The sequence below is a fragment of the Myotis brandtii genome, unplaced genomic scaffold, assembly GCF_000412655.1.
Source record: "Myotis brandtii unplaced genomic scaffold, ASM41265v1 scaffold112, whole genome shotgun sequence".
NCBI lineage: Eukaryota > Metazoa > Chordata > Mammalia > Chiroptera > Vespertilionidae > Myotis > Myotis brandtii.
Genome location: NW_005353838.1, coordinates 3,598,172 through 3,622,203, shown reverse-complemented (window position 1 = coordinate 3,622,203; position 24,032 = coordinate 3,598,172). Strand labels below are relative to the sequence as shown.

The following is a 24,032-nucleotide window of genomic DNA, read 5'->3' as shown; positions in this document are numbered from 1 at the left end:
AATGATGAGAGCTCAGAATTTGGAGAGCCCAGGGCTGGCGGCTCCTCCCGGGAGGGTGGGGGAATTGACTGCTGCGATTGCTCGGCCGCCCAACTCTCGCGATAGCCGGGAGCTGCCGCGCACCTTGGCCCCAGCTCCTGCACACGCCCCCTCAGACTGCGGTGCTGGTGCGGTCTGCACACGCCGCGGCTCGCCTGCGAGGCTGCTGCATTCACTCCCCACCACCTCTTGGCTCTCAAAGTTAAGAAAGAGCAACTGAAATATTTCATATGAGAATTCTTTAGTTTGAAAAATCTTTAATGTGGACAATGGTGGGTTTTGTTTTGTTTTAATGTGCCTGGATATAGGAATTATACGCAGCATCTTTCAGATGTGTTTTAAGCATCTGCATTTCGTTTGGCGACATACATTCCCACTGTCAAATCCATAATTAATATGTCAATGGCAAACGGACACAGAAAAGGTGCTCAGCATCATTAGTCGTTAAGGAAATGCAAATTAAAGCCATGAGATACCGCTATACACACCCACTAGAATGGCAATGATCAACAAGACAGACAATAACAAATGTTGGTAAGGACGTGGAGAAGCAGGCACCCTCATGCTTCACGGATGGGAATGTACAATAGTACAGCATGTGGGAAAAGTTTGACAGTTAGCTTGACATTTACCACAGAGCCCTTTAATTCCACTCCTAGGAATCTACCCAAGATAATTTACAACATATATCCACACAAAGACTTAAAGGTAAATATAGTAGCCAAAAAAAAACTGGAAGCAATCCAAAAGCCTATCAATTCGTAAATGGATAAACAAAATACGGTATATTCATATAATGGTATACTAAACAATAAAAAGGCATGAAATATGTGTTATAACATAGATGAACTTCAAAAATCTATGTCAATGAAAGAAGTCAGATATTGTATTTATAATTTATATTTTATGATTCCATTTACATGAACTGTTCAGAAATAGGCAAATCTATAGAGACAGAAAGTAGATTAGCAGTTGAATAATCTATGGGAAGGTAAGAACAGAAAGTGACAGCAAATAGGTACTAAGGGTCTTTATAGAATGATACAAATGTTCTAAATTTGGATTGTGGTGATGGTTGCACAACTATGTAAAATTTACTAAAAATCATTGCATTCTACTCTAAAAACAGGTGGATTTTATAGTGTGAAAGTATACCTCCATTAAACAGTTAATGATCATAATCAGTAGTAGTACTTACTGTTTGAGATGAATAACAATCACATTTCTGTCCAGATAGAAACTATTTTACTGCTTTAGCTTTCAAAATCACTATTACAGGCTCTCAAATCTTTGGTTCTCCTAAAGTATCTGGGACTTCTATCATTTGGATCCAGGAAGTCTGACATTTTTCCCTTTCAATGCATTAGTGTAATATAACAATTCTTCCTCTAAATTACCTTTCAAATAACAGTGCTGTGTAATGGGGAATTCCTACAACAATCATATTTCCATGAGGGAAAGACACATTGAAATTCAGCTGAAAACTCAGTACTCACTTCAGTGTTATACCTCATAGGATTTTATTTAAGTGTGCTACTATTACTCTACTGAAGACACTGAATAAATAATGCAATATGCTGCAGTTACAGAAAGCTAAAAAATAGTATCTAAAAAACTGTGCTTTTATGTATTTCATCTTAATTAATGCATAGAAAAGAAAAATCTGGTAGTATTTCTCAATTGGCTTTTCAAATTAAAATAAACCACACAGAGCAGTTAAAAGCTATAAATAAATGATAGATAACATCATCGCTTCCAAACTTAAAGTAGATACCTTCAACAGAGAATTTAAAAATTAATGTAAATACTTCAAAATTGTTTTTGCATTAATCAAGAGTTTCTTAGTTGTGAGTGATAAAAACCCAACTTGAACTAGCTGAAGCCAAACAGAGGACCAGATTAGATCATGTAAACAAGGGAGGGAAAGGGGAAATGAACCTGGATGTGTATCCACCTTTGTTTTCGGTGAGCATCAGCTCTGTTGTCTTCTGTGCAGGGGCCTCCCCCAGCCCCAGCTCTAGGCCACATCCCACTTCACAACAAAGAAAAAGGGTCTCTTCTCTGCCAGATCCACTTCAAACCCTGAATGGCCCATGCCATCCTTACTATCAGAAATAGAGGAGGCCATACCTGCTGGGAACATAAACATACACAATGCTTAGAACGTTAATTTCTCAATTTCTACCTCGCCTCCAAATATACACAAGACCTTCTCTGCATACACAGCAAATCTGCCAGTTCTAATGGCAAATGTTGAAATTTCACATGGTAAGAAACATTGTGCCTACTATGTACAGGAATTCCTCCCAGTGAGCACATTTAACATTCACAACCACCCTGAGAGGCACTTCTCATTATTTCCATTTTACAAATAGCAGTGATACCCTTCATTTCACAGCCTTCAAACCATAAGAACAAACCCTGGTAGAAAAATCATTCATTGCTTTTGAGTGTGCCTGTCTTTCTCCCTTCTTCCTTCCTTCCTTCCTAGCTTAATACCTACTTTGCAAACTAAACTTACTGCCAGTCTCTCATTTGATTAATATTGAAGCAAAGACGTTTTAGTAATTTTCTCAAGTTGTGCTTTAGAAATATTTTGGAGGAAAAAAGCATGACAATGCATTAAGTGTTTGACCTATTTTAGCTCCTCCACAGGAGCAACTTTTCCAAGGTTATGAATGCTTCACAACTCTCTGGGGTCTTTTTTTATTATCATTCAATATCATTACAAGTTGTCCTACTTTTCTTTTCCTCCATTCTTTTTTTTTTAATCCAAGGAAAGTTTCCTTCTCTTCATCCCTACTAAAGGCCAGAAGATTTTCATCCACTGCCTTATTCATGCAGCAAATTAATTCAATAAGTGTTTGTTGAGCTCCTACTAATGACTGTGAACAAAACACATGCTCCATGGCATGGCTTAGCATGACACAAATCTAGGGAACACCATTCACACACAATGCTCCTTACACTGAGCTTACACACTAATGGAAGCATATTATAAATTGTAACCTAATCTACAAATACAGTATTATTGTTACTACAATTATTATTACTTATAATCTGGGAGTGAAAAAAACAAAGTACTAACCACAAAATAAAAGACTAACAAAATGAGTTAATTTAAAATTTCTATTTATTAAAAGAAACAGTTAAGAGTTACAGACTTTCACCCACAGCCAGCATCATACTCAATGGGCAAAAACTATGAGTGTTTCCCTTAAGATCAGGGACATGACAGGATGTCTACTTTCACCACTCTTATTCAACATAGAACTGGGAGTCCTAGCCACAGCAATCAGACAAGAAGAAGAAATAAAAAGGGCATCCAAATTAAAAAGGAAAAAGTAAAACTGCCATTATTTGCAGATTTCATGATATTGTATATAGAGATCTCTAAAGATTACACCAAAAACTATTAGAACTGATGAGTTCAGTAAAGTAGCAGGATACAAAATAATGAAATCAGTTGCATTTTTATACACCAATAATGAACTATCAGAAAAGGAAACTAAAAAGAACAATCCCATTCACAGCTGCTTCAAAAAGAATAAAATAGCCCAGCCAGTGTGACTCAGTGCTTGAGCATCGACCTATGAACCGGGAGGACATGGTTCAATTCCCAGTCAGGGCACATACCCGGGTTGTTTCTATTTCTCCCTCTCCCTGCCTCTCTGAAATCAATAAAAATTTATTTTTTTAAAAAGACAACCCACAGAATGGGAGAAAATATTTACAGACTAGTAGTATATAACTGCTAAGGATCAAGTATGTAGAATACACAAAGAACTCTTACAACTCAACAATAAAAACATGAATAACCCAATTTTGAAATAAGCAAAGGATTTGGATCGTTATTTATCCAAAGAAGCTATAGAAATTATCAAGAAGCATATTTTGCCCTGACTGGTTTGGCTCAGTGGATAAAGCGTCGGCCTGCAGACTGAGGGGTCCCGGGTTCGATTCCAGTCAGGGGCATGTACCTTGGTTGCGGGCACATCCCCAGGGGGCGGTGTGCAGGAGGCAGCTGATCGATGTTTCTCTCTCATGGATGTTTCTGACTCTCTATCCCTCTCCCTTCCTCTCTGTAGAAAATCAATAAAATATATTTTTTTAAAAAAGCATATTTTAAAATGTTCATCAGGGAAATATAAATCGAACCGCAATTAATTGCTACTTCATACCTGATAGGATGGCTATAATTTTAAAAATGAAAAATAATAAGTGTTGGTGAGGATATGGAGAACTTGGTTATAGGAACTTGGTCATACATTGCTTATAGGAAGCTAAAATGATGCCACACGAAGGATCTTTGTGGTGATGGAAATACTGTGTCTTGACTGTATCTGTCAATATCCGGTTGTGATACTATAGTTTTGCAAAATGTTATTATTGGGGAAAACTGAGTAAAAGATATAGAGAATCTCTATGTGTTATTTCTTATGATTGTATGTGACTTTACAATTATCTAAAAATAAAAATTTTAAATCAAATTTTTAATAGAAAAAATGTTTTCAACCACATATAGGTCTGTTTTCTTTCCATATATCCGGCTACTTTCAATTATCCATTTGGTTCAAACTCCTTACTCTAGCCACCTCCCTCTCAACAAATACCAGCAACAACAACTATTGGGTATGTGTTATGTGACAAAGAACTTTATGTACTAACTTTATGTGTAAGAACTTTTATGTATTAACTTATTTAATCCTTACAACAGATAACTTTGAATTCTACTTTTCACAGGAAACAGCAGCCTCAGACACCACTTCCTCTACTTCATTCTCATCCATCCATGTATTTATATATATATATATTATTTTCACTATATATATGTATATATATATACACACACACACACATATATATATATAATTTCAGAGAGGAAGGGAGAGGGAGAAAGAGAGATAGAATCATCAATGATGAGAGAGACTCATTGATCAGCTGCCTCCTGCACGCCCCCTACTGGGGATGGAGCCCACAACCTGGAATTGAACCCGGGACTCTTCAGTCCGCAGGCTAAACCACCTCTTTTTCTTCCTTTAAAATAATGAAAAGAAAGGCCCATTTCGCAGATTAAAGGCAATCCTTTCACTTAAGCACAGAATCTACTTCTCAGGATCCTAACTCCATCCAATATCCTCTTTCTTGTATTTTGAATCCCTACCTTTCTATTAGCTTTAACCTGTTCGAAAGCTTCCCCTAACCTTACAAATCCATCAACAATTCTCACTCCCCTTTTCGTAGCCACATTTCTTAAAACTTGTTCACATGTATTCTTTCTACTTCCGAAACTTTCATTCCGTTCAAAATCCACTACAAGTTGATTTCTGCTCCTACTCTTATGAAAGCCTGACCTCTTTCCAGCATTTCACACTACTACCTATTTCTTCATCTAAACTCTCTCTTTTTTGGGCTTCTCTGACATCACTACCCTGTGAGAGTTGAGGTAAGTGACACGGGTGACCTAAAAAGAGGGAAACAAAGTTATAATAAATAGGGCATGCTCATGACCAAGGAGGCAAAGGTGAGGAGATCGCTGCTTTTTGAGAGGGGAGTTGGGAGATTGAGGACAGAAAGGGCTACGCTGGGCATTAAAACAAAGTAACCGTGACTTTCACCCTCTTTCCCCATCATTTTCACCCTCTTTGTTCCCCTATCCTTTGAGTGTAACGGGCGGGGGGGCGGAGGTGGGGGGGAGACCCGGCTGGGGCGCTGCGAGAAGGGCGGAGTGAAGGTGGATGAGGACGGAGTCGCCAGCGGAACCCGTGAGCCAGGCCGCGGTTGCAACTCGGAGGCAGCACTGGGACGAACGCGAGCGCGCCTGGTTAGCGGCGCTTCCGGCCCCAGCCACGGCGCTAGCAACCTCTTGAAATACGCCGACGCGGTGCGTGAAACCCGGGCTGGAGCCGCCGCTGATCGAGGATCCTGAGATCGGCGCGGGATACCCTGGAGGCAGGCTGCTCAGAGGCTGGCGGAAGACTCCGCTCGCCGATAGCGCCGGGAGGAGACGCACACGGCCTGGCCGGTGTGTCCTTACCGCCATTCGTCCCCTGCCCGGCCCCTGGGCCAGCGGCGCTGAAAAATGGGCGGGGGCTTGGGGGCTCGGGAAATTCAGGTTAAATAATTTCTCTGCAGATCTGGTGCCGTTAAACCCTGAGAACCCACACTTTAAAAAAAAAAAAAATGAAGAAATTAAGACTTAAAGAACTAGAGAGTCGCCTGCAACAAGTGGATGGATTCGAAAAGCCCAAGTTACTCCTAGAACAGTATCCCACCAGGCCGCACATTGCAGGTAGGGCAGCTCGTGACCACGCCTTTGCTTCTCGGGTGGGTGAGTCCTGTCTGCTCACTCTATAATGAAATGAGGACAGTTATTTACATACAAAGAACGTCCAGATGAAATCTGCTGAAAGATTACATATCACGTTAGAGAGGACTTCCTTGACACCACAGCTAAAGACACCCCACACACAGACAACACACGTTGCCATTTTACTGTTTGGCTTCTGCATGCCCTTAATACTGTCAGACATCTTTTTAATGTGTTTGTTTCTCTCATTACACTGTAAACTCCTCAAGGGCAAAGAATTGGGCTTTTTCACACAGTTCCCAGTGCCTAAAGAGTTTCTGATACTAGTTAGGAGCTCAGTAAATATTTGTAAAATAAGGATCAATTTCCTTTTGCAAGGAATTGTCAGCACAGATTCTATGCTATACTCTGTCCTAGAAATGAATACTAGAGCTGGCTAGCTGAAGGACTTTTAACAAATCCAGAATAGGCGCTATATAACTATGAAGATGCATTTCAATTTTAAAAATGATCTGAGTGAGAATCAGTAGTGTTGCTTGATCTGAGAGACTGATACCAGTAATACAGGAAAAACCATTCATATTTAATAAATGTATTATCAAAGTCATTGGGGAGTCTTAGGAAAATTAATTTGTTGGCAACACCTGCAAGGAGGAAACTCATCCAGCTCCAACATGGTTTTGTTTCTAAGCTGCCAGTGAATGTCAAGGAACTTAACTCCAACATACTGTCATAATTTCAACCAAATATTAAGACCAGTTCACTCAATTTAGATAATGAATTATTTAATATCTCAGGTTATAGGGTTTCTAAGTGGAATTCAGCTTTTTAAAAGGCCAGTTGTAACATGCACATGGATGTGCTAATTCTTTACCAGCTTCAAAGTCACTAACACCTGCAGCTATAATCAGGACAGCACAGTCGGCCTGAGATGTCCCATAATTGTATTTTTTTATTTTTTTTATTTTTTAAATATATTTTAATTATTTCTTACAGAGAGGAAGGGAGAGGGATAGAGAGTTAGAAACATCAATGAGAGAGAAACATCGATCAGCTGCCTCCTGCACACTCCCTACTAGGTATGTGCCTGCAACCAAGGTACATGCCCTTGACCGGAATCGAACCTGGGACCCTCAAGTCCGAAGGCCGACGCTCTATCCATTGAGCCAAACCGGTTAGGGCTCATAATTGTATTTTTGATAAAACTGGATCCTGGGGCATCAGTGATGGCCAGTAATCCTTGTAGGGTTCATATATCCATAGGGAGATATCAGTGATCTTACTCATGAGTAACCTTCAGCATATACCAGACCTTTGTGTATTTGAAATATCCCTTTCCAATCTCAGTAGCTTCTGCTCTACAGCTCAATAGTTGTATCAGGTCTTCTTAGTACAGCGGTTCTCAACCTGTGGGTCGCAACCCCTTTGGGGGTCGAACGACCCTTTCACAGGGGTCGCCTACGACCATCGGAAAACACATATATAATTACATATTGTTTTTGTGACTAATCACTATGCTTTAATTATGTTCAATTTGTAACAATGAAAATACATCCTGCATATCAGATATTTACATTACGATTCATAACAGTAGCAAAATTACAGTTATGAAGTAGCAACGAAAATAATTTTATGGTTGGGGGTCACCACAACATGAGGAACTGTATTAAAGGGTCGCAGCATTAGGAAGGTTGAGAACCACTGTATTAATAGATTATGAATATATGTCTGTAGATCATAAATATATGTCTAAATATGTGAGTCTAAAAGCTATATTGTGGGTTTAGTTTTTTCCTTTCCCATTCTAGTTTAAACTTATGGTACCTGGTGACAAATTTGTTGCAAAAAAGTTCTGTGCCATTTTAATGTTAATGCGTGGTTCCTGGACTTACAGATTTCACAAATCAGTAAAATTTCAAAATAATTTTGGACACCGATATAGCATTGCCAAATTTATATATTAACAAGGTAAGATATTTTTAAAACCTATTTACTCTTCCCATCCTTTCATAAAAATATTTCAACATCAAAGATAACTGATATATGTGTGTGGATGGCAATGTTTTAAACAGGTTGAGGGGGAAAACATTGACCTTATTTTTCTCATTTACCTCAAAGTTTTGTCATTCTTGGCATTGTCAGCAGAGACTAATTTTGGGGAACCACTGATATGGGTTTTATTATTTTTGTGTGTGAGACTTTGTATTACATACCAAGGTATTATGCCTTATGTTCTAGGGTACCATTTGGGGGAGAACTAGATAATGAAATACAAATTGTTTTCAAGAGTCATTTGCACAAATTGGATTTTGGTCATCAACTTGCTTACTTATTCTCTAATATGTTTTTTGATCTTTTAGCATGTATGCTCTATACAATTCATAACACATATGATGACATTGAAAATAAAGTGGTTGCAGATCTAGGATGTGGTTGTGGAGTACTCAGCATCGGAACTGCAATGTTAGGAGCAGGGTAGGTCCAGTATATATTATTTGGTATGGGGTGGCTTTAATAAGCATAAATAGGATCAACTGGTTATATTTATGGGACTCTATAGTATAATGAGTTAATTTTGAACGAGCAGAACTAAAAAAAATACAACAACAAAACCAGTAACACCAGCAGGCAGATGTCTCCCTTGTATACAAACCTGAGTTTCCAACCCCTGCCAGATTGGTAAATCATGCTGTTGAAAGGTAACACTCACTCTTACTTTGCCAGTTGAGTTATGGTTTTTATTGTTATTGTTTTGACTTGGAAGCCATAAATAGTGGATCTTTGTCTATGTTTTGTATTTATAGGTTGTGTGTTGGATTTGACATAGATGAAGAGGCATTGGAAATATTTAATAGGAATGTGGAAGAGTTCGAGTTAACAAATGTTGACATGGTTCAATGTGATGTGTGCTCATTAGCTAACAGAATGTCCAAGTCGTTTGATACAGTAATTATGAATCCTCCTTTTGGAACCAAAAATAATAAAGGTTAGTAACAAAACTCAGATATATTGGTTTTAAAAACCAGTTGCTTGTTGATTGTTTAGGTTAAGTGTTTTTATCACTCTACAGTAAATACACCAATCTCTTATCTATAGTTATTACAATTTCAATTTGTTTAATGCATGAATAGGGAATTGAATTTTTTAATCTTTGTTTTCACAAATTTGTATTAAATGAAAAAAAATATTTTTATACTCCATCTGGTTTCAACAATGATTTACCTGCCCTTTATGAATGATTATGAATCCTATAAAGTATTTTATACTTTCACATAGAACCTCCTTTTTTCTTTTTCTTTTTTTGGTTAATCCTGGAGGATATTTTTTCCATTGATTTTAGAGAGATTGGAAGTGAGGGGGGGAGAAAGAGAAAACATCCATGTGAGGGACCCATATCAAATGGTTGCCTACCCCACACACCCCAGCCTGGGTGGGGAATCTGCAACCCAGGTATGTGCCCTTGACTGGAATAGAACTCGAGGCTCTTTTATTCTTGGGCCAAACCACTAAACCATGCCAGCCAAGGCTAGAACCCCATATATATATAATTTTTTTTTTTTTCCAGAGAGGAATGGAGAGGGAGAGATAAAAACATCAATGATGAGAATCACTTATCAGCTGCCTCCTGCACGCCCCCTACTGGGGAGTGAACCCACAACCCGAGCATGTGCCCTTGACATGAATCAAACCCGGGACCTTTCAGTCCGCAGGCTGACGCTGTATCCACTGAGCCAAACCGGCTAGGGCTGGAACCTCTTTCAGTAACAGTGACTCACTGTGGCTTTTTTTGTGTGAATGCTGTGTGCAAGGAGGGTAGGAAATCAGTAAGAGGAAAAGACATGCAGTTTTAAAAAGTCCTCCTTGCACCCCCCTACCCCCACCTGATTCTAATTACTACTCTGTTCCTTTCTCCCTTCTTTGAAAGTTATTAATTTGGAATATGATACTAAAATTTTTACTTTATCCTTATTCAAATACGACATTATAATTCTGGTTTTATTCTATCAACTTATAAGATATTTGGATGTTTTACTTATTTGTACTCTTTTTGCAGAATTTGAAGTGGCTATTTTCATATTTATTAATACCTGGTATTCATTTAATCTTCTATTTTGATAACAGGTATATAATTTAAATTGGAGCTTTTTCTACTGTTAACAGGAACAGATATGGCATTTCTGAAGACTGCTTTGGAAATGGCAAGAACAGCAGTATATTCTTTACACAAATCCTCAACTAGAGAAGTAAGTTCAAATCATCATGATATTCTGTCATTTATTTTTGAAATCATGAGTGTTGTAAGGATTTGCTGTGAAATGTATTTACTGGTAAATAAATGTAAATATTAGACAAAAACCTGGGCATGTGCTCCGACTAGGAATTGAACTGTGACCTCCTGGTCCATAGGTCCACACTCAACCACTGAGCAACACTGGCCAGGCAAGTCTGTATTCTTATACAGAAATTCTAGATTTCAAAAATGGGAAAATATACCCAAACTAGGATTATTTATTAAATTCAAGAAAAAACTACATGCACACACACAGTGTCAGTATTGTTTATAATGAAAATATTTCCCTAAAATTTAGGGAAAGTTAGTTTATCAACCAGCTTAATCATACTATCAACATGAATAAAATGCTTATACCAAATATTAATATCTCTAGATTTCTAGCAAATTATGCACATAATTTATTTAGGGGATTATGGGCAACTTTTTTTCCATTTATGTTGAAATGTTGTGTATATTTTTAAAAATTCATAAAGCAATTTTTATAACCAAAAATTTTATGAAGTAGTTCAAGAATTTTAGACCTATAAGTAGTTAACATTTAGTACTTACTGTGTGCCAGGACAGTTCAAAGCACTTTTCATATTCCTCAACAATCAGATGAAAGATACCATTATTATCCTCATTTAACAGATGAAGAAACTGAGGCACAAAAAGAATGAGTAGCTCAGGGTTACAAAGCTGGTAAGTAGCAGAGCAGCAGTTCAGATGCAAGGCTGTCTGGTTCTAGAGACCATGTTCTTAACTACTATCCCCTACTGCCACTGACCATGTACATAGATCTCTGTTGAATGGTTTCCAGGATAGTTATATATTATTGATGAAATAATGCTGCAGAAACCATGGTTACGTTGTACACTTTGATGTATTTCTGAAATAATAACTTTGTGACTTGGATTTTATTTAAATATGTAATTTGGCTCAGGTGGTTAAATATATTGAAATGGCTTGATTTTCTAAATGTGATCCAATCAATTGAAAAAAATTTAAGGATCTAAATTCTAATGAAGTTTTAAAAGCTTGAATTTTTTGAAAACTTAATACCAAGTATTAGTGAAAAGCAATTTAAAAATATTTACAAATCAGTTCACATTAACATGTTATTATGTTCAGCATATTCAAAAGAAAGCTGCAGAATGGAAAATCAAGATAGACATCATTGCAGGTAAGAGTTTTAAGTTTCTCATAAAACAAATCTAAATTCTATCTAAGAAAGCCAAAATGCATTAGCCAAACCAGAATTTTTATACAGGTGCTAAGATGACAGTGTAAATCACGTTTTTTAGTGTGGTAAATGGGTAGTAAATAGAGTAAAGGCAGGGTATCAATGTTTGTCTAAGACTGTCCCAATTTATGTATTGCATTTTACTGAAAACTTCTAATAGCACCCAAGTATTTGGTCACTCCAAGCTCAGACCCTTTATAGCTTCAGTGACTGAAAAGCTTGGGTTTAGAGTTGGTCAGACCTCAGTTTGAAATCCATTCATGGAAAATACCACCAGATTATGCCTGGATCACCTTTTTTTAAAACTATTGCTGCCTTTTCTTTTTTATTTTAATATATATATTTTACTGATTTCAGAGAAGGGAGAGATAGAAACATCAATGATGAGAGATAATCATTGATTGGCTGACTCCTGCACACCCCCTACTGGGGATTGAGCCTGCAACCCAGGCATGTGTCCTTGACTGGAATCGAGCCAAACCAGCTAGGGCTGGATCACCTGTCTTTCAATTTTCTAATTGCCCCTGAAGTCAAATAACATGAAGCTTTTTTTTAGTAGGGGATAGAATATAATCATCCACACTGAGTAAATCATGCTTGGTACATTTTTATTAGTAAACTGAATATTCACAAACATTAAAATAGGGAAAGCATACAACTAGAAGCTAACTGTAATCCAAATAATTTTGAAAAGTCTGAAATAAGAGTACAATAAGGGGAAATGTTTTTACACGATAATAAACTATGAACTAGCACGATGGTGTTAACCATATAACTAGATCTATTACTGTTCTTAATATAATGTGTAAAAGGTCAGTCTTTCTATTATATTCAGTATTGTCATTCCTTATGTAATTTAAGTTATTGGAATATGCAACATGGAGCACCTTAGAACAATTCCAGTATAATACCAAACCAGAGCCTTACTACTCCAAATGTAGTTTTAGATGATGACCATTGACATCCCTTGGGAGCTTGTTAGACTTGCAAAATTTCAGGCTCCACTCAGATCTACTGAATCATAACTTGCGCCTCAATGCACATTAAAATTTGAGAGCTGTGACCTATAGTTAGAATTTATGTTGTAAAATATGAAGGGATAGGTAGACTCATTGCCATCCCGCTAAAATGGATCAGTAGTAAGTTTGGAGGACCTACATTATACTTTAGAAAGGAATATGAAAAAGTTGGTTTTCATTTGAGAGCATAGTAGGAAAATACATGGCTACTTACTACCATTACTAAAATCCAGACAATAAAACTTAAATAGGTATGAGATTGCTATTGATTAGGAAACTAAAAATAGGAAGGTACTATCATTTTCATAGGATATACTTTTGTCCACTTGTTATGCTTCTAAACTCTTCCCTATAACCTCAAATTTTGGTATAAATTACCAAAATAGCAGAAATGCCAAACTCAACTTGCCATGGGTAACCTTGGGGATACATGGCAGTCCTTGGATACCAAGTTAAAGTGACAGGTCTAAAATCTTCAGTTTACCAGCATTTAGTGCTTTCTTAATTCGTGGGTTTTTTTTAGTCAAAGGTGGTAAATGCTTGGAAATATAGTTTTTATCCTTAAGTGGCTTTTTTTTTTTTATAGAGCTGAGATATGACCTGCCGGCATCATACAAATTTCATAAAAAGAAATCAGTAAGTCTCTTGAACTTTACAATAAGTAATTAATTCTTATGTTGTCAAGTTGCCTGAGTAAATACAGAAAGCCAGCCTGGGAGACAGATTATGGAACAGCCTATTATCCACAGCCAATACTCTAGTTTAAGATAAATTATTTCTCAAATACTTTGGACAGAAAAAGAAAAAATAAACTAAGTTTTTGCTCTTTTTATATAGTATACATTTTATTCGTTTGTACTAATACATTCTCATATTACAAAGGCAATTTAGTACAAGAATCTTTCTTTTTGATATTTGAATCATCTGAATAACATACAACTGTACATTAAAAAAAAATCCTCATTTGGATAACAAAAAGACAAGCTAAACAATAAAAAATTTTCTTTTCTTACAGGTAGACATTGAAGTGGATCTAATTCGGTTTTCTTTTTAAAAGCCACCAAAGACAAATGCAGCTAAAAACCTAATTAAAACGAATACAAAATTTGTTTACTAAACTACTGGTCTCCGGCACCATTTTCTGTTTTCTGCTGTTTTGATGCAGGTTCTTCTTTGTCTGTTTCTTCTCTTGCTCTTTTTACTGGTCCTACACAATAACAGAATTAATTTTTATTAAGTTCATTGTAAGGATTACTCTATTTTAGTAAGGAGCACAATTACCAATGAGAAAAGGCTTTTCTTGTAGTACAGACCTTCTGCTCTCTAACCTTAACTTCCAAACATCCTTGTTATCCATTTGTAAAAACAGCACAACCAGGGTAAATTGCAATCCAATAATGCCACTCATACAGAAACTGAAAAACCACATCACTATTCTCTCCCACAAATAATTTCTCATGTAAGTACCAAAGGACTTAGAAAAACTTACCAGATGCACCATTTTCATCATGTTCATCATCACTATCAAATTTAGTTTTCTTGCCCTGGAACTGTACTTTTCCTTTAGCAGACCCAGTCTGGGCAACTTTATTTCCCTTTCCTTTTCCTTTAAATCTGCGACCTAAAGAGGCAATTGAGAAATCAGTAAAGAAATGTTTTAAGTATCTTGTCACTGTCTTTGAACACCTATTATACTTTTTACTCAAGCAAATGAGTAAATATCCAAACTCTCAGAAAAAAATAAGAATAACCTTTTGACTTCCATTTGTTGAGGGATTCTTGTTGATCGTCTATGATTTTTTTCAATGCTTCTTTTTCCACATCTCCATCTAGTACTTCCCATGTCACTTCTTTGTTCTTTAATTGAAGGTTACCATTATTTGCATCTTTGGCTTTATCCAGTGCTTCCTTAGCTTTTTCTTTAAATAGAATTATTCCCTACATCAAAGACAAAAAGCCACACCCTTAAGTTTTTAGTCTCACAGTTAATACCTTCAAAGTAATTTTTCCTAGCCTGCAAAATCTTCCATGCCATTACCAGTTTCAATGAATTTTAGTGAACATCAGGAAGATACTACAAAACTTGCAGTCACTGATCCAACAATTATTTACAGCATAACAGAAAATATCAGGTATTGCCCGGCCAATATGGCTCAGTGGTTGAAAGTAGACTCATGCACCAGATCACTGGTTCCATTCCCAGTCAGGGCTCTTGCCCAGGTTGCAGGCTCCATCCCCAGTAGGGGGCGTGCAGGAGGCAGCTGATCAATGTTTCTCTCCCCATTCTCCTTTCTCTAAAAATCAATAAAAATATATTTTTTAAACAAAATACAGGTATCACATGGATTCAAAGCAGTAACAAAATGGACAAGTAATTAAAGAGAAGCTATTTGCATAAACAATGATTCTCTCTACTAATGATTTCATCTAAAAGATAAATTTCTGTGGATTTTTCAACATTGGCATAAAAGCATATGAATGAATGTTTCCAAACCTCTTTTGCTCCTCTGACAAAGTCTATCCATTTTATTTCACCATGGTTTGAGAAAAGGATGTGCAAATCTTCTCTACAGGTCTGATCATCTAGGTCCCCTGAAAATTTCAACAAGCAGCCAATCTTTTCTTCTAGAGATTTCTATAAAAACATACAAGGCAATAAAAGTTTCTTAAAAGCAACCCCAAATTTAAAGATAAAAAAAAAAACAACCCCAAATCAGAAATAGCTTACACCACTCTATACCTATACAAGGAAAAGACTAGAAACTAAAATGCTATTTTTAAGTACTTTAATAGTTGGTACTTCATCCTTTGTTCTACAATGGCTTTTGATTTAACTAATTTCTCCAACAAGTAATATTTAATTAGTTACATATTTTAGTTATATAAGTCTGTTTATTAAATCATCTCTGGATAAGTAATAATTTTAGCCAATAGTACTTGGCTATTACTTTAGTGTAATGACAACTACAGATTTGCTTACATATTTTCTGTAAAGTCCTCAGATCTTTTATTCTCAACTTTAAATTCTTAGATATCAGTAATATATACTTACCATTTCAGCATTTTCTGCTAACTTTCGTTTTTCTTCTTGCTCTCTACAAATAAAAATATAATTAGAATTTTCCACTTACTATATGAGAAAATTAAATCATGGTAAAGATAACCTTGATCGTGATCACTAAACTTAACCAAAGCCAGTCCTTAGAATTTCTGATTGTCTAATACTAGCACACACAATGTGGCCCCCAGATTATCAAGGCAGTTTAAGACCCCAATGTTTCATGAGCAAAAGGTAAGTAAGCCTATTGCTACTCATTTTAAAGCTCATCATCAGCCCCATTTCCCAGAACCACTCTCTACCTTTGTAAAGATTTAAGGAATTAAAATGTTCTATTAGCTCTATTTACTTACTTTTTAGCTCGTAATTTAGCTTCCACTTTATTTTGCTTTCTTTCTTCATTTTTCTTTGCAAAGTAATCTTCCCTAAAGGACACAAAATATAGAGGCTAAATTCATGAGAACAAAGATTTCAAATTATTTTTAATTATTTAAGACATGGCATAGGAATGTTACATTTTTTCCCATCAACATAATTACCTAAAAATTCAAAAGATATCAAGGAAGTTACTCTTATATTTTTTAAATAACAGATTTACTAAGAATTAATTCACATGCCATAAAATTCACTGTTTTAAAGTGTATAGTTCAATGCCTTTTAATATATTTAGGTTGTACAACCATCACTATTATCTAATTTCAAAACATTTTCATGACCCCCAAAAGAAATCCCATATCCATTAACAATCTCATATTGGTTTTCATTTATTATTCATGTATTTTTTAAGGTATATTTTTTATTGATTTCAGAGAGGAAGGGATAGAAACATAGATGAGAGAGAATCATCGATTGGTTGCCTCCTACATGCCCCACACTGGGGACGGAGCCGGCAACCCAGGCCATGTGCCCCTGACGGGAATCAAACCCAGGACCCTTCAGTCTGCAGGCTGACACTCTATCTACTGAGCCAAACCAGCTAGGGTTCATTCATGTTTTTTTAAAAGTAAACCAGAAGTTATGTAAGTTTCAGAGTTTTCTAGTGTTCATTTCACAAAAGGAGAAAATTCTAAAATCCCTCCAAGACCCAAGAATAAGAACAATTATAAAAATCACATTAAAAAATATTTCTTGAGGGGTCCTGGCCAGGTGGCTCAGTTGGAGCGTCATCCTGTATACCAAAGGGTAGTGGGTTCAATTCCTATCAGGGAAAATATCTAAGTTTTAGGTTCGATCCCTGGTCAGGGCACATATGGGAGGCAACACATAGATGCTATCTCTCACATCGATGTCCACCCCCAACCCCCAGTCTAATCAGTAAAAACATATCCTTGGGCCCCTAATTATAGATACTTCTCTCAATATGCCTCCCACTTTTTATGAGAGTTCAAACTGTACAATACTGTTCAAAACTGAAGACTATTAGGTGTCAGTTCTTTATTCTGCTCACTGTGATACTATAGAGAAATTATTCTTCATTACTGCTCAGCAAAATCATTGTATATGCTTAATCATCACTTATTTTATTTTTCCAGTTTCCTTGCATTATAGTGTCTCTGTTACTGGTTTTTAAGAGCTGATTATGAATTTTAGATGCAAAATAAGTCATAAAGATGTTAACCATTTCTCATGCACTGCAAATGAAATACCATGTTTTTTTGTTATTATTTTACTCTGTTGTTTTACTTTTTGGTTGTATCAAACTTGTGTATTAAATATAATCATGTTCTGTTTAAAAACCAACAAACATATCCTCGGGTGAAGTCTAAAAAAGAAAAAACACTTTTGAGAATGTAACACTGAGCATGATTCATCACAGTGCATCTCTAAGTCCAGTTTAGTACACAGCATATTTAGAATACTATGTTGTAGAGAGCGCCTGGGAAGGCACATGAGCTGATTGTTGGCCGAGTCCAGGGCATCGGCAGAGCCACGTCCTGGAAACATACCTTGCCTGAGGCAGGTATGTTGTCAGCCTAACCTTTAGCTCAGGCGCCAGGGTGTGGGTTTCATTATCTAAGTTCAGCCAGGCGCCAGGAATGGACTCAGCCAGGAGTGACAATGACAAAGAAGCCACAAGAATGAAGAATTGCAGCTTGATCCTTAACCATGATTTCACATAATTTCCTTTGTCTTAAACTTCAGTAAAACTTTCTGGTATCATGCTGTATTATAATAAACGCGCTGCACCAGCTCTGGGTCACTGTCTCTTCATCAGAGGGCAGCATCCCACCTGGTCCCAGTTTTCCCTACTGTCTCTGTGTCTGTCTCTTTCTTTTTTTCAATCCCCCGTTGCCCCTACACAGGACTCGTCCACTCTCTAGCCGTGCTGGTCGCGGTAAAGAGAGAAAAATTATACTATGTAATGCAAAAGCAGGAGACAATGGTCCTCCATCTAACTTTATCATGCAAATGCTCTGGTTTGTCCAAGTTTTTAGACACATACATTAAAAAATGTGATCCAAATCCTTTGTACTATATAAAATACAGGCATATAGACTATGAGAAGAACAGATAAAAATTGTAGTGATTTATTCTCTAACACCAAAAGCCCAAACTTCAGTATCCAGCCTGATTATGAATTTTAGATGCAAAATAAGTTCTAAAACTTAGCCTCATTTACTAGTTGCTAACAGAGAAGAGGTATTAATAAACATTTCTATGCATTCTCAAAGGATTAAGTTTCCACTAAACAAATTTCAAGCATTTCTCAAAGGATCCTATGGATACCAAAACTACTGGACTTATAGAGGAGGCTATTCCATATTCCTTACCCCAGTGTGTCAATTCCACATAACTAAGTGGCCAGAAGAAACATCAGCAAAAAGACTTACTTGAAAAGTATTAGCAGATCTGTGTCTTTGTATTTTTGTCCAGGGGTCTCCACAAACTTTTTAGCAGATTCAATGCTATCAAACACAGCAAATATTGATCCCTTTTAAAAGGGGGAGAAATATTTTTTTTTAGTTATGTCCCATATATTTTTCAACTAGAAAAAGTCTGTTACATCATAAACCATACCTTAAATGCTTTATGCAATGTTCTTCTCATCTGAATATTTAGTACTTGACCTTTATCTTCTAACCATTCTTTTATGTCATCAAGGGTTGCATCAGTAGGGAAGCCTTTCTGTGAGTAGGAAGAAATGTACAAATGACTTCTCAGGTAAACAATGAGCCAGAAATTCTGAATCCTTTTGTCTTGAAATGAAGTCAGGATATCCATCTATCCCTCCCTCCCTCAAATGTTTGACAGCTCTGGTTAAGAGCTATTGCTATCTAGTACAATAAGAGTGACTCTTTTATCTGGGATTCAATTCAAAATAATCCAGTTGTTGTAAAAAAAAAAAATAATAATAATCCAGTTGGAACAGAGACAGGACAAGATTAATCAGGTATTAACTGTTACAACTGGAAAATTATACATTATATATCCAATCTACTCTTGTATGTCTGAAATTTTCCAGAATAAAAAATACTTAAAAATTAATATACTAAAAAAAAATTGCTATCAAGTTTAGCTGATGACAAGTAAGAACAGGTGATATTCACTAGGTGTTTATATGCTAAATATTTTATCCAATGGTATATGAGTTTTTCATTTGATTCTCACAACACTTCTATAAGGTAAAAATATTATCCCCATTTATAAAGATACGGCTTAAAGAGATAAGAACATATAGTAGGTGGTGAGGGACATATAATAAGTAGTGAAGCTATGATTCCTGAGCCCTTATTCTCACCAACTCTATCATCCATTCTTTCTAAATAAATAAGTTATAATTAATTGCATTAAAGGCCCACTCACAATATAAACAGATCTGTTTTTTACGTCATTTTTATACTCATCAGTCACTTCAGGGAGGGGTTTGTTTGGAGATCTTCTGATTTTGGTTTTATCTTCACTTATTTCCATGAGTTCTGCCTTTGATTTGCTCAATGCTTCTACTATGACATTAAAGTCTGTTGTTAGACGGTTTAACCTGAAGAATATGTGTAAAAACATTGTAAGACTTAGTACTAGCACTTGTTAACAGAAAATCTAAAGATGGTTTTTAAAAGGTTTTTACCTATTAAATTTTATCATTATTTCCAAAGGTACCCAGCCTTCATCCAGTTTGATTTGTTCCTTTAAAAATTTGTCCCGTGGCAAATTGAAATCACCAAAATAATACTGCAAGATAATTACAATATATTTCAGATCATTGTATAATACTGACTCCAACTCTGGAGGGTTTTTATTTTAATTACTATCACATCACTAAGTTATATTCTTTAAAAATACATGTCATGCCCTGGCCAGTATTGTTCGTTTGGTTGCGCGTCGTCCCATGCACCAAAAGGTCACCAGTTCTATTCCCAGTTATGGTACATGCCTGGATTCAGGCTTGCGCCCCCGCTGGGGGGGGGGGGGGGGGGTGCAGGAGGCAGGAAATCAATGTTTCTCTCTCTCCCCCATCCTCATTCTTCCTCTCTCTAAAATCAATAAAAACATATTTTAAAAAATACATGTCAGAATTTAAGCGGCAATATTTCCTCCTAAAGATACCATAATTAAATATTTATAATACAAATTTAACAAAAAGGTAAAACTAAAAATTGATTAAACAATGTAATTAACAGATAGGTCAACAACAAATAAAAACATACCTAAGGATTTAGTATATAAAAAAACCTCTTGCTTCAAATCAGTGTGCAAAGAATAAATTTAAAACGTGGAATAAACTGGTTAATCACTCTAATTTTTAAAAGTTAAAAGTGTATATCTAATTTAAGCATAGAAGCACCCTTTCTCAGTATAAAAACAAGAAAAAACTATACATGAAAAGGCCCAAGTGTGACTACTTGGAATGCCAAAAATAAGACAAACACATAAGTCTATTAATAATTCTTAGGAATCAAGGGTCTGGAAGAAAAAACCCCAGGAAACACTGATAAAAAAATGAATAAAGGACATTAAAAAAATTACTAAAACTAAACATGTACTATAAATTGAATTCATTATTAATCAAAGAAATATAAATTAATGAAATAGCATTTTTCACCTGACAAATTGGCCGAAATTCTAAAAAGTATACCTAGTATTGTCCTGAATACAGAGAAATGGTCATGCAGGCAGAGATGTAAATTGGCCTTAATTATTGAAAGTTTTTAAAAAATGTGTATAACCTTTAAATCAGTAAACATGTTTATTCATTTATATGTAAAGATATCATGATAAAACTGTTATAGCTAAAATATTGGAAATACCCTACATATCAAATAGGGAATGGGGTACATTGCACCCCATGGTTGGTGGAGGACAGGGAAGGAATTAAAAACTATGTTAGTGTCAGCACTGACCAAAGTGTAAAAGTGTATTCATTGGGCTTTAACCTCAATTACCTCAGGAGGGTGGGATCTGAGAGGTGACAGGGTATAGAAGGGACATCATTAATGTTTTCTATGTGCTTCTTTGTATTATTCTAAATATTAACACAGAATAATTTATAATTTCCTTCACAATTAAAGAAATTAGTACAAAATATTGCAATATAGGAAATTTTAAATGACAAAGAAGTAAAACTTAAAACACACCAAATAATATGAAGTTTTTCAGTAAAAACATAAAATAGAAACTAAGACATTACCCACAGCAGCCATTATTGTAAAGCTTCGACTTGCAAATACAAAAGCTTAAAAAAATGCTTAGTGGACTCTGCAAACAAATATTCTGTTAAAAGTTACAACCGCCGAGAACTATCTGGGCAGGAATAACAACGAAGATCTTCACAGATATAAAGTGCTAGTTAACAGGGAAGGTACTTCACAAAGAATGATACTACCTCAGTAAGTGCCAGGCACTCTGCTGTATGTTTTACATCTTATTACATGTAACCCTCACAGCCACCTTATAAGGAAAGTACTATTATCCTCACTTTATAGACTAGGAAACTAAAGAAAAAAGGTAAGTAACATTAGTCTACAATGTTATCTTTTGAAATGCCTACAGTCTTGGGTTTCATGAACTGGCTCCACCAATATAAAACAGTTGTACTGGTTTGGCTCAGTGGATAGAGCGTCGGCCTGCGGACTGAGGGGTCCCAGGTTCGATTCCGGTCGAGGGCATGTACCTGGGTTTCGGGCACATCCCCAGTGGGAGGTGTGCAGGAGGCAGCTGATCGATGTTTCTCTCTCATCGATGTTTCTAACTCTCTATCTCTCTCCCTTCCTCTATGTGAAAAATCAATGAAATATATTAAAAAAAAACAAAAACAAAAACAGTTGTACTATTATATGTACAACTAATTCCAAGAATCAAAGACAAGCCAAATACTGGATAATGGGTCAGTATATGACCGAAATTAAATGTTCTTTCTGTATTTGTTCTGAGGCCCTAAATTTCCTTTCAAAGGGCTCGTTTCCACAGTTGAATAGTACAAGGATCATACCTCAATTTGATGACAGATTTTGGCCTCCAGGGCAGCCATTTTTTCATCACCATTTTCAGCCATTGTGGCCACCTGTAAATTTTTCCGAATTGGTATTACTGTTGTTTTTTAGCACAAAACTCAAGATCAGAAAAAGAATGTTTTAAAATTACCAATATCCCACTGTTTTCTTTAAAAAGAAATCAGTAATTTTTAGTTCCTCTACTCGATTCTCAAATTTCAACAAAAGAAAACTCTGGAATGAGTGGTGGGAAAGTGAAAAGGTGCACACCCCTTTCAGTAAGTAAATCACTGCTCCATCTTCTGTAACAAAGCAAGTGGTTATCTTCCTTATGGATCTCAGCCCCACTTGTTTGCTGTGGGTCAAATTCCTTTTAAAACTAGTCACAGTCTGACTTACTGAAACCTTTACCAGCAAAGATCAAAGTATCATAGCCGAAACCGGTTTGGCTCAGTGGATAGAGCGTCGGCCTGCGGACTGAAGGGTCCCAGGTTCAATTCTGGTCAAGGGCATGTACCTTGGTTGCGGGCACATCCCCGGTGGGGGATGTGCAGGAGGCGGCTGATCGATGTTTCTCTCTCATCGATGTTTCTGACTCTCTATCTCTCTCCCTTCCTCTCTGTAAAAAATCAATAAAATATATTTAAAAAAAAAAAAAGATCAAGTATCATAACTTCAGGTGAAAAAAAGATCACCTATTATTGCCAGGGCCCAACTCGATGCTGCCCATGAAGCAGCCGACGAAATGACAGCGTGAGAGCCTGCAGAGCTGGGGTACAGCGCGCCTTCTCATTCTCTAATCATTGATCGGATAACTAACCAGTCTCCTGCTTAGCAGGGCAGGGGAGAATGAGGCTGTGAGGTTGGTGTGCGAGGGACACAAAACCCCGGCCCCTCGCTTGGAGCTGCTGGCCTCCGGTGCGCCGTGAAGCCGTCCGGTCATCCGCACGGTGCGGAAGTGTCTCTGCCCTTAGCCGACCCCCTCATGGTACGATCCTCGGAGGCCGGGCGCAGGCACTGCAATTGCTCCCCAGTAACCTAGATGGATGCACACTGCCAGCCCTGGCAACAGGGCTTTATCCGGTGCACATCCCACTACCAAGTCTGCTCAACCATATGCACTGGTTTGCCGACCGCAATCTACATCCCTAAGTTATTACCATGACTTAGGGCCCCCGGGGGGGGGGGGGGGGGGGGGGGGGGGGTAAAGAACGATCTAGGCCCCACCAGACTTCTCGGCCGACCCAATTTTGGAACTTCGCTTCATCATCGTGTTCCCCAGAATGTAAACAAGATGTGAGATATTAGCCACAGCTAACATCTCGCACAGAAGCTTTGATGTGAGTGAGTGAAGAAGACCCTAGAAACCCGAGAGTTCCGCCAGCGGAACACCTACAGCCCCGATCCCCGGGCCTCACCCGGTCCCACAGGATCCCAGGAGCCCCGGGGAGTCCCGCCGCGCCAACCCCCCCGGGAACTGACAGAGGGGCCCCCACGCCCGCCCGAGGCGCCGCCGCAAGGCCGCGAAAGCAGGAAACTTTAAAGACGCAGCGGGGAGGCGGGCAGCTTCTGTCCAAAGGCCCCGCCAGGGACCCGTCCCAAAGCAGCCCTGGCTCGCCTGGCTCCCAACCTCGTGCGCAGAACCCCGGGCTCCGGCATTCC

The 24,032-nt window shown here is 37.2% G+C and overlaps 2 protein-coding genes and 1 long non-coding RNA gene across 5 annotated transcripts in view; 2 read left to right on the top strand and 1 right to left on the bottom strand.

Moving 5' to 3' along the window:
• The first annotated feature begins 5,841 nt into the window (after nt 1–5,841).
• METTL5 (methyltransferase like 5) lies at nt 5,842–14,002 on the top strand. 3 transcript variants are annotated; one of them, XM_005857559.2, is made up of 8 exons: nt 5,844–6,064; nt 6,175–6,331; nt 8,710–8,824; nt 9,154–9,335; nt 10,511–10,593; nt 11,754–11,805; nt 13,471–13,520; nt 13,900–14,002. In XM_005857559.2, the coding sequence occupies exons 2-8, from the start codon at nt 6,223–6,225 to the stop codon at nt 13,936–13,938; spliced, it is 630 nt and encodes a 209-aa protein (XP_005857621.1). In that variant the 5' UTR covers nt 5,844–6,064; nt 6,175–6,222; the 3' UTR covers nt 13,939–14,002. The 3 variants fall into 3 exon arrangements, with proteins under 3 accessions (XP_014401116.1, XP_005857621.1, XP_005857622.1); XM_005857560.2 differs by lacking the exon at nt 5,844–6,064 and adding an exon at nt 8,158–8,317 and having other exon boundaries at nt 6,254–6,331; XM_014545630.1 differs by lacking the exon at nt 13,471–13,520 and having other exon boundaries at nt 5,842–6,064.
• On the bottom strand, nt 13,702–22,450 carry SSB (Sjogren syndrome antigen B (autoantigen La)). The gene is made up of 11 exons (XM_005857561.2): nt 22,370–22,450; nt 20,009–20,112; nt 19,747–19,921; nt 18,961–19,068; nt 18,774–18,874; nt 16,296–16,367; nt 15,937–15,979; nt 15,379–15,519; nt 14,636–14,822; nt 14,374–14,505; nt 13,702–14,091 (listed from the first exon to the last, which is right to left on the bottom strand). The coding sequence occupies exons 1-11, from the start codon at nt 22,430–22,432 to the stop codon at nt 14,003–14,005; spliced, it is 1,215 nt and encodes a 404-aa protein (XP_005857623.1). The 5' UTR covers nt 22,433–22,450; the 3' UTR covers nt 13,702–14,002.
• LOC106727369 overlaps nt 22,363–24,032 on the top strand; it is a 14,976-nt gene continuing 13,306 nt past the window's right edge. The window contains exon 1 of the long non-coding RNA XR_001363546.1: nt 22,363–22,443. This is a non-coding gene — a long non-coding RNA (uncharacterized LOC106727369). The remainder of the gene's footprint in view (nt 22,444–24,032) is intronic.

What these genes read in the sequence shown, in the direction of transcription:
- METTL5 (XM_005857559.2), top strand. Translation starts at nt 6,223, where the DNA reads ATGAAGAAATTAAGACTTAAAGAACTAGAGAGTCGCCTGCAACAAGTG. An exon ending in ACTGCAATGTTAGGAGCAGG is followed by an intron (nt 8,825 to 9,153) that starts GTAGGTCCAGTA and finishes TTGTATTTATAG; the next exon opens with GTTGTGTGTTGGATTTGACA. An exon ending in ACAAATCCTCAACTAGAGAA is followed by an intron (nt 10,594 to 11,753) that starts GTAAGTTCAAAT and finishes TATTATGTTCAG; the next exon opens with CATATTCAAAAGAAAGCTGC.
- SSB (XM_005857561.2), bottom strand. Translation starts at nt 22,432, where the DNA reads ATGGCTGAAAATGGTGATGAAAAAATGGCTGCCCTGGAGGCCAAAATC. An exon ending in ATAATGATAAAATTTAATAG is followed by an intron (nt 19,922 to 20,008) that starts GTAAAAACCTTT and finishes CATATTCTTCAG; the next exon opens with GTTAAACCGTCTAACAACAG. An exon ending in TGATGAAAATGGTGCATCTG is followed by an intron (nt 14,092 to 14,373) that starts GTAAGTTTTTCT and finishes GTTATTGTGTAG; the next exon opens with GACCAGTAAAAAGAGCAAGA.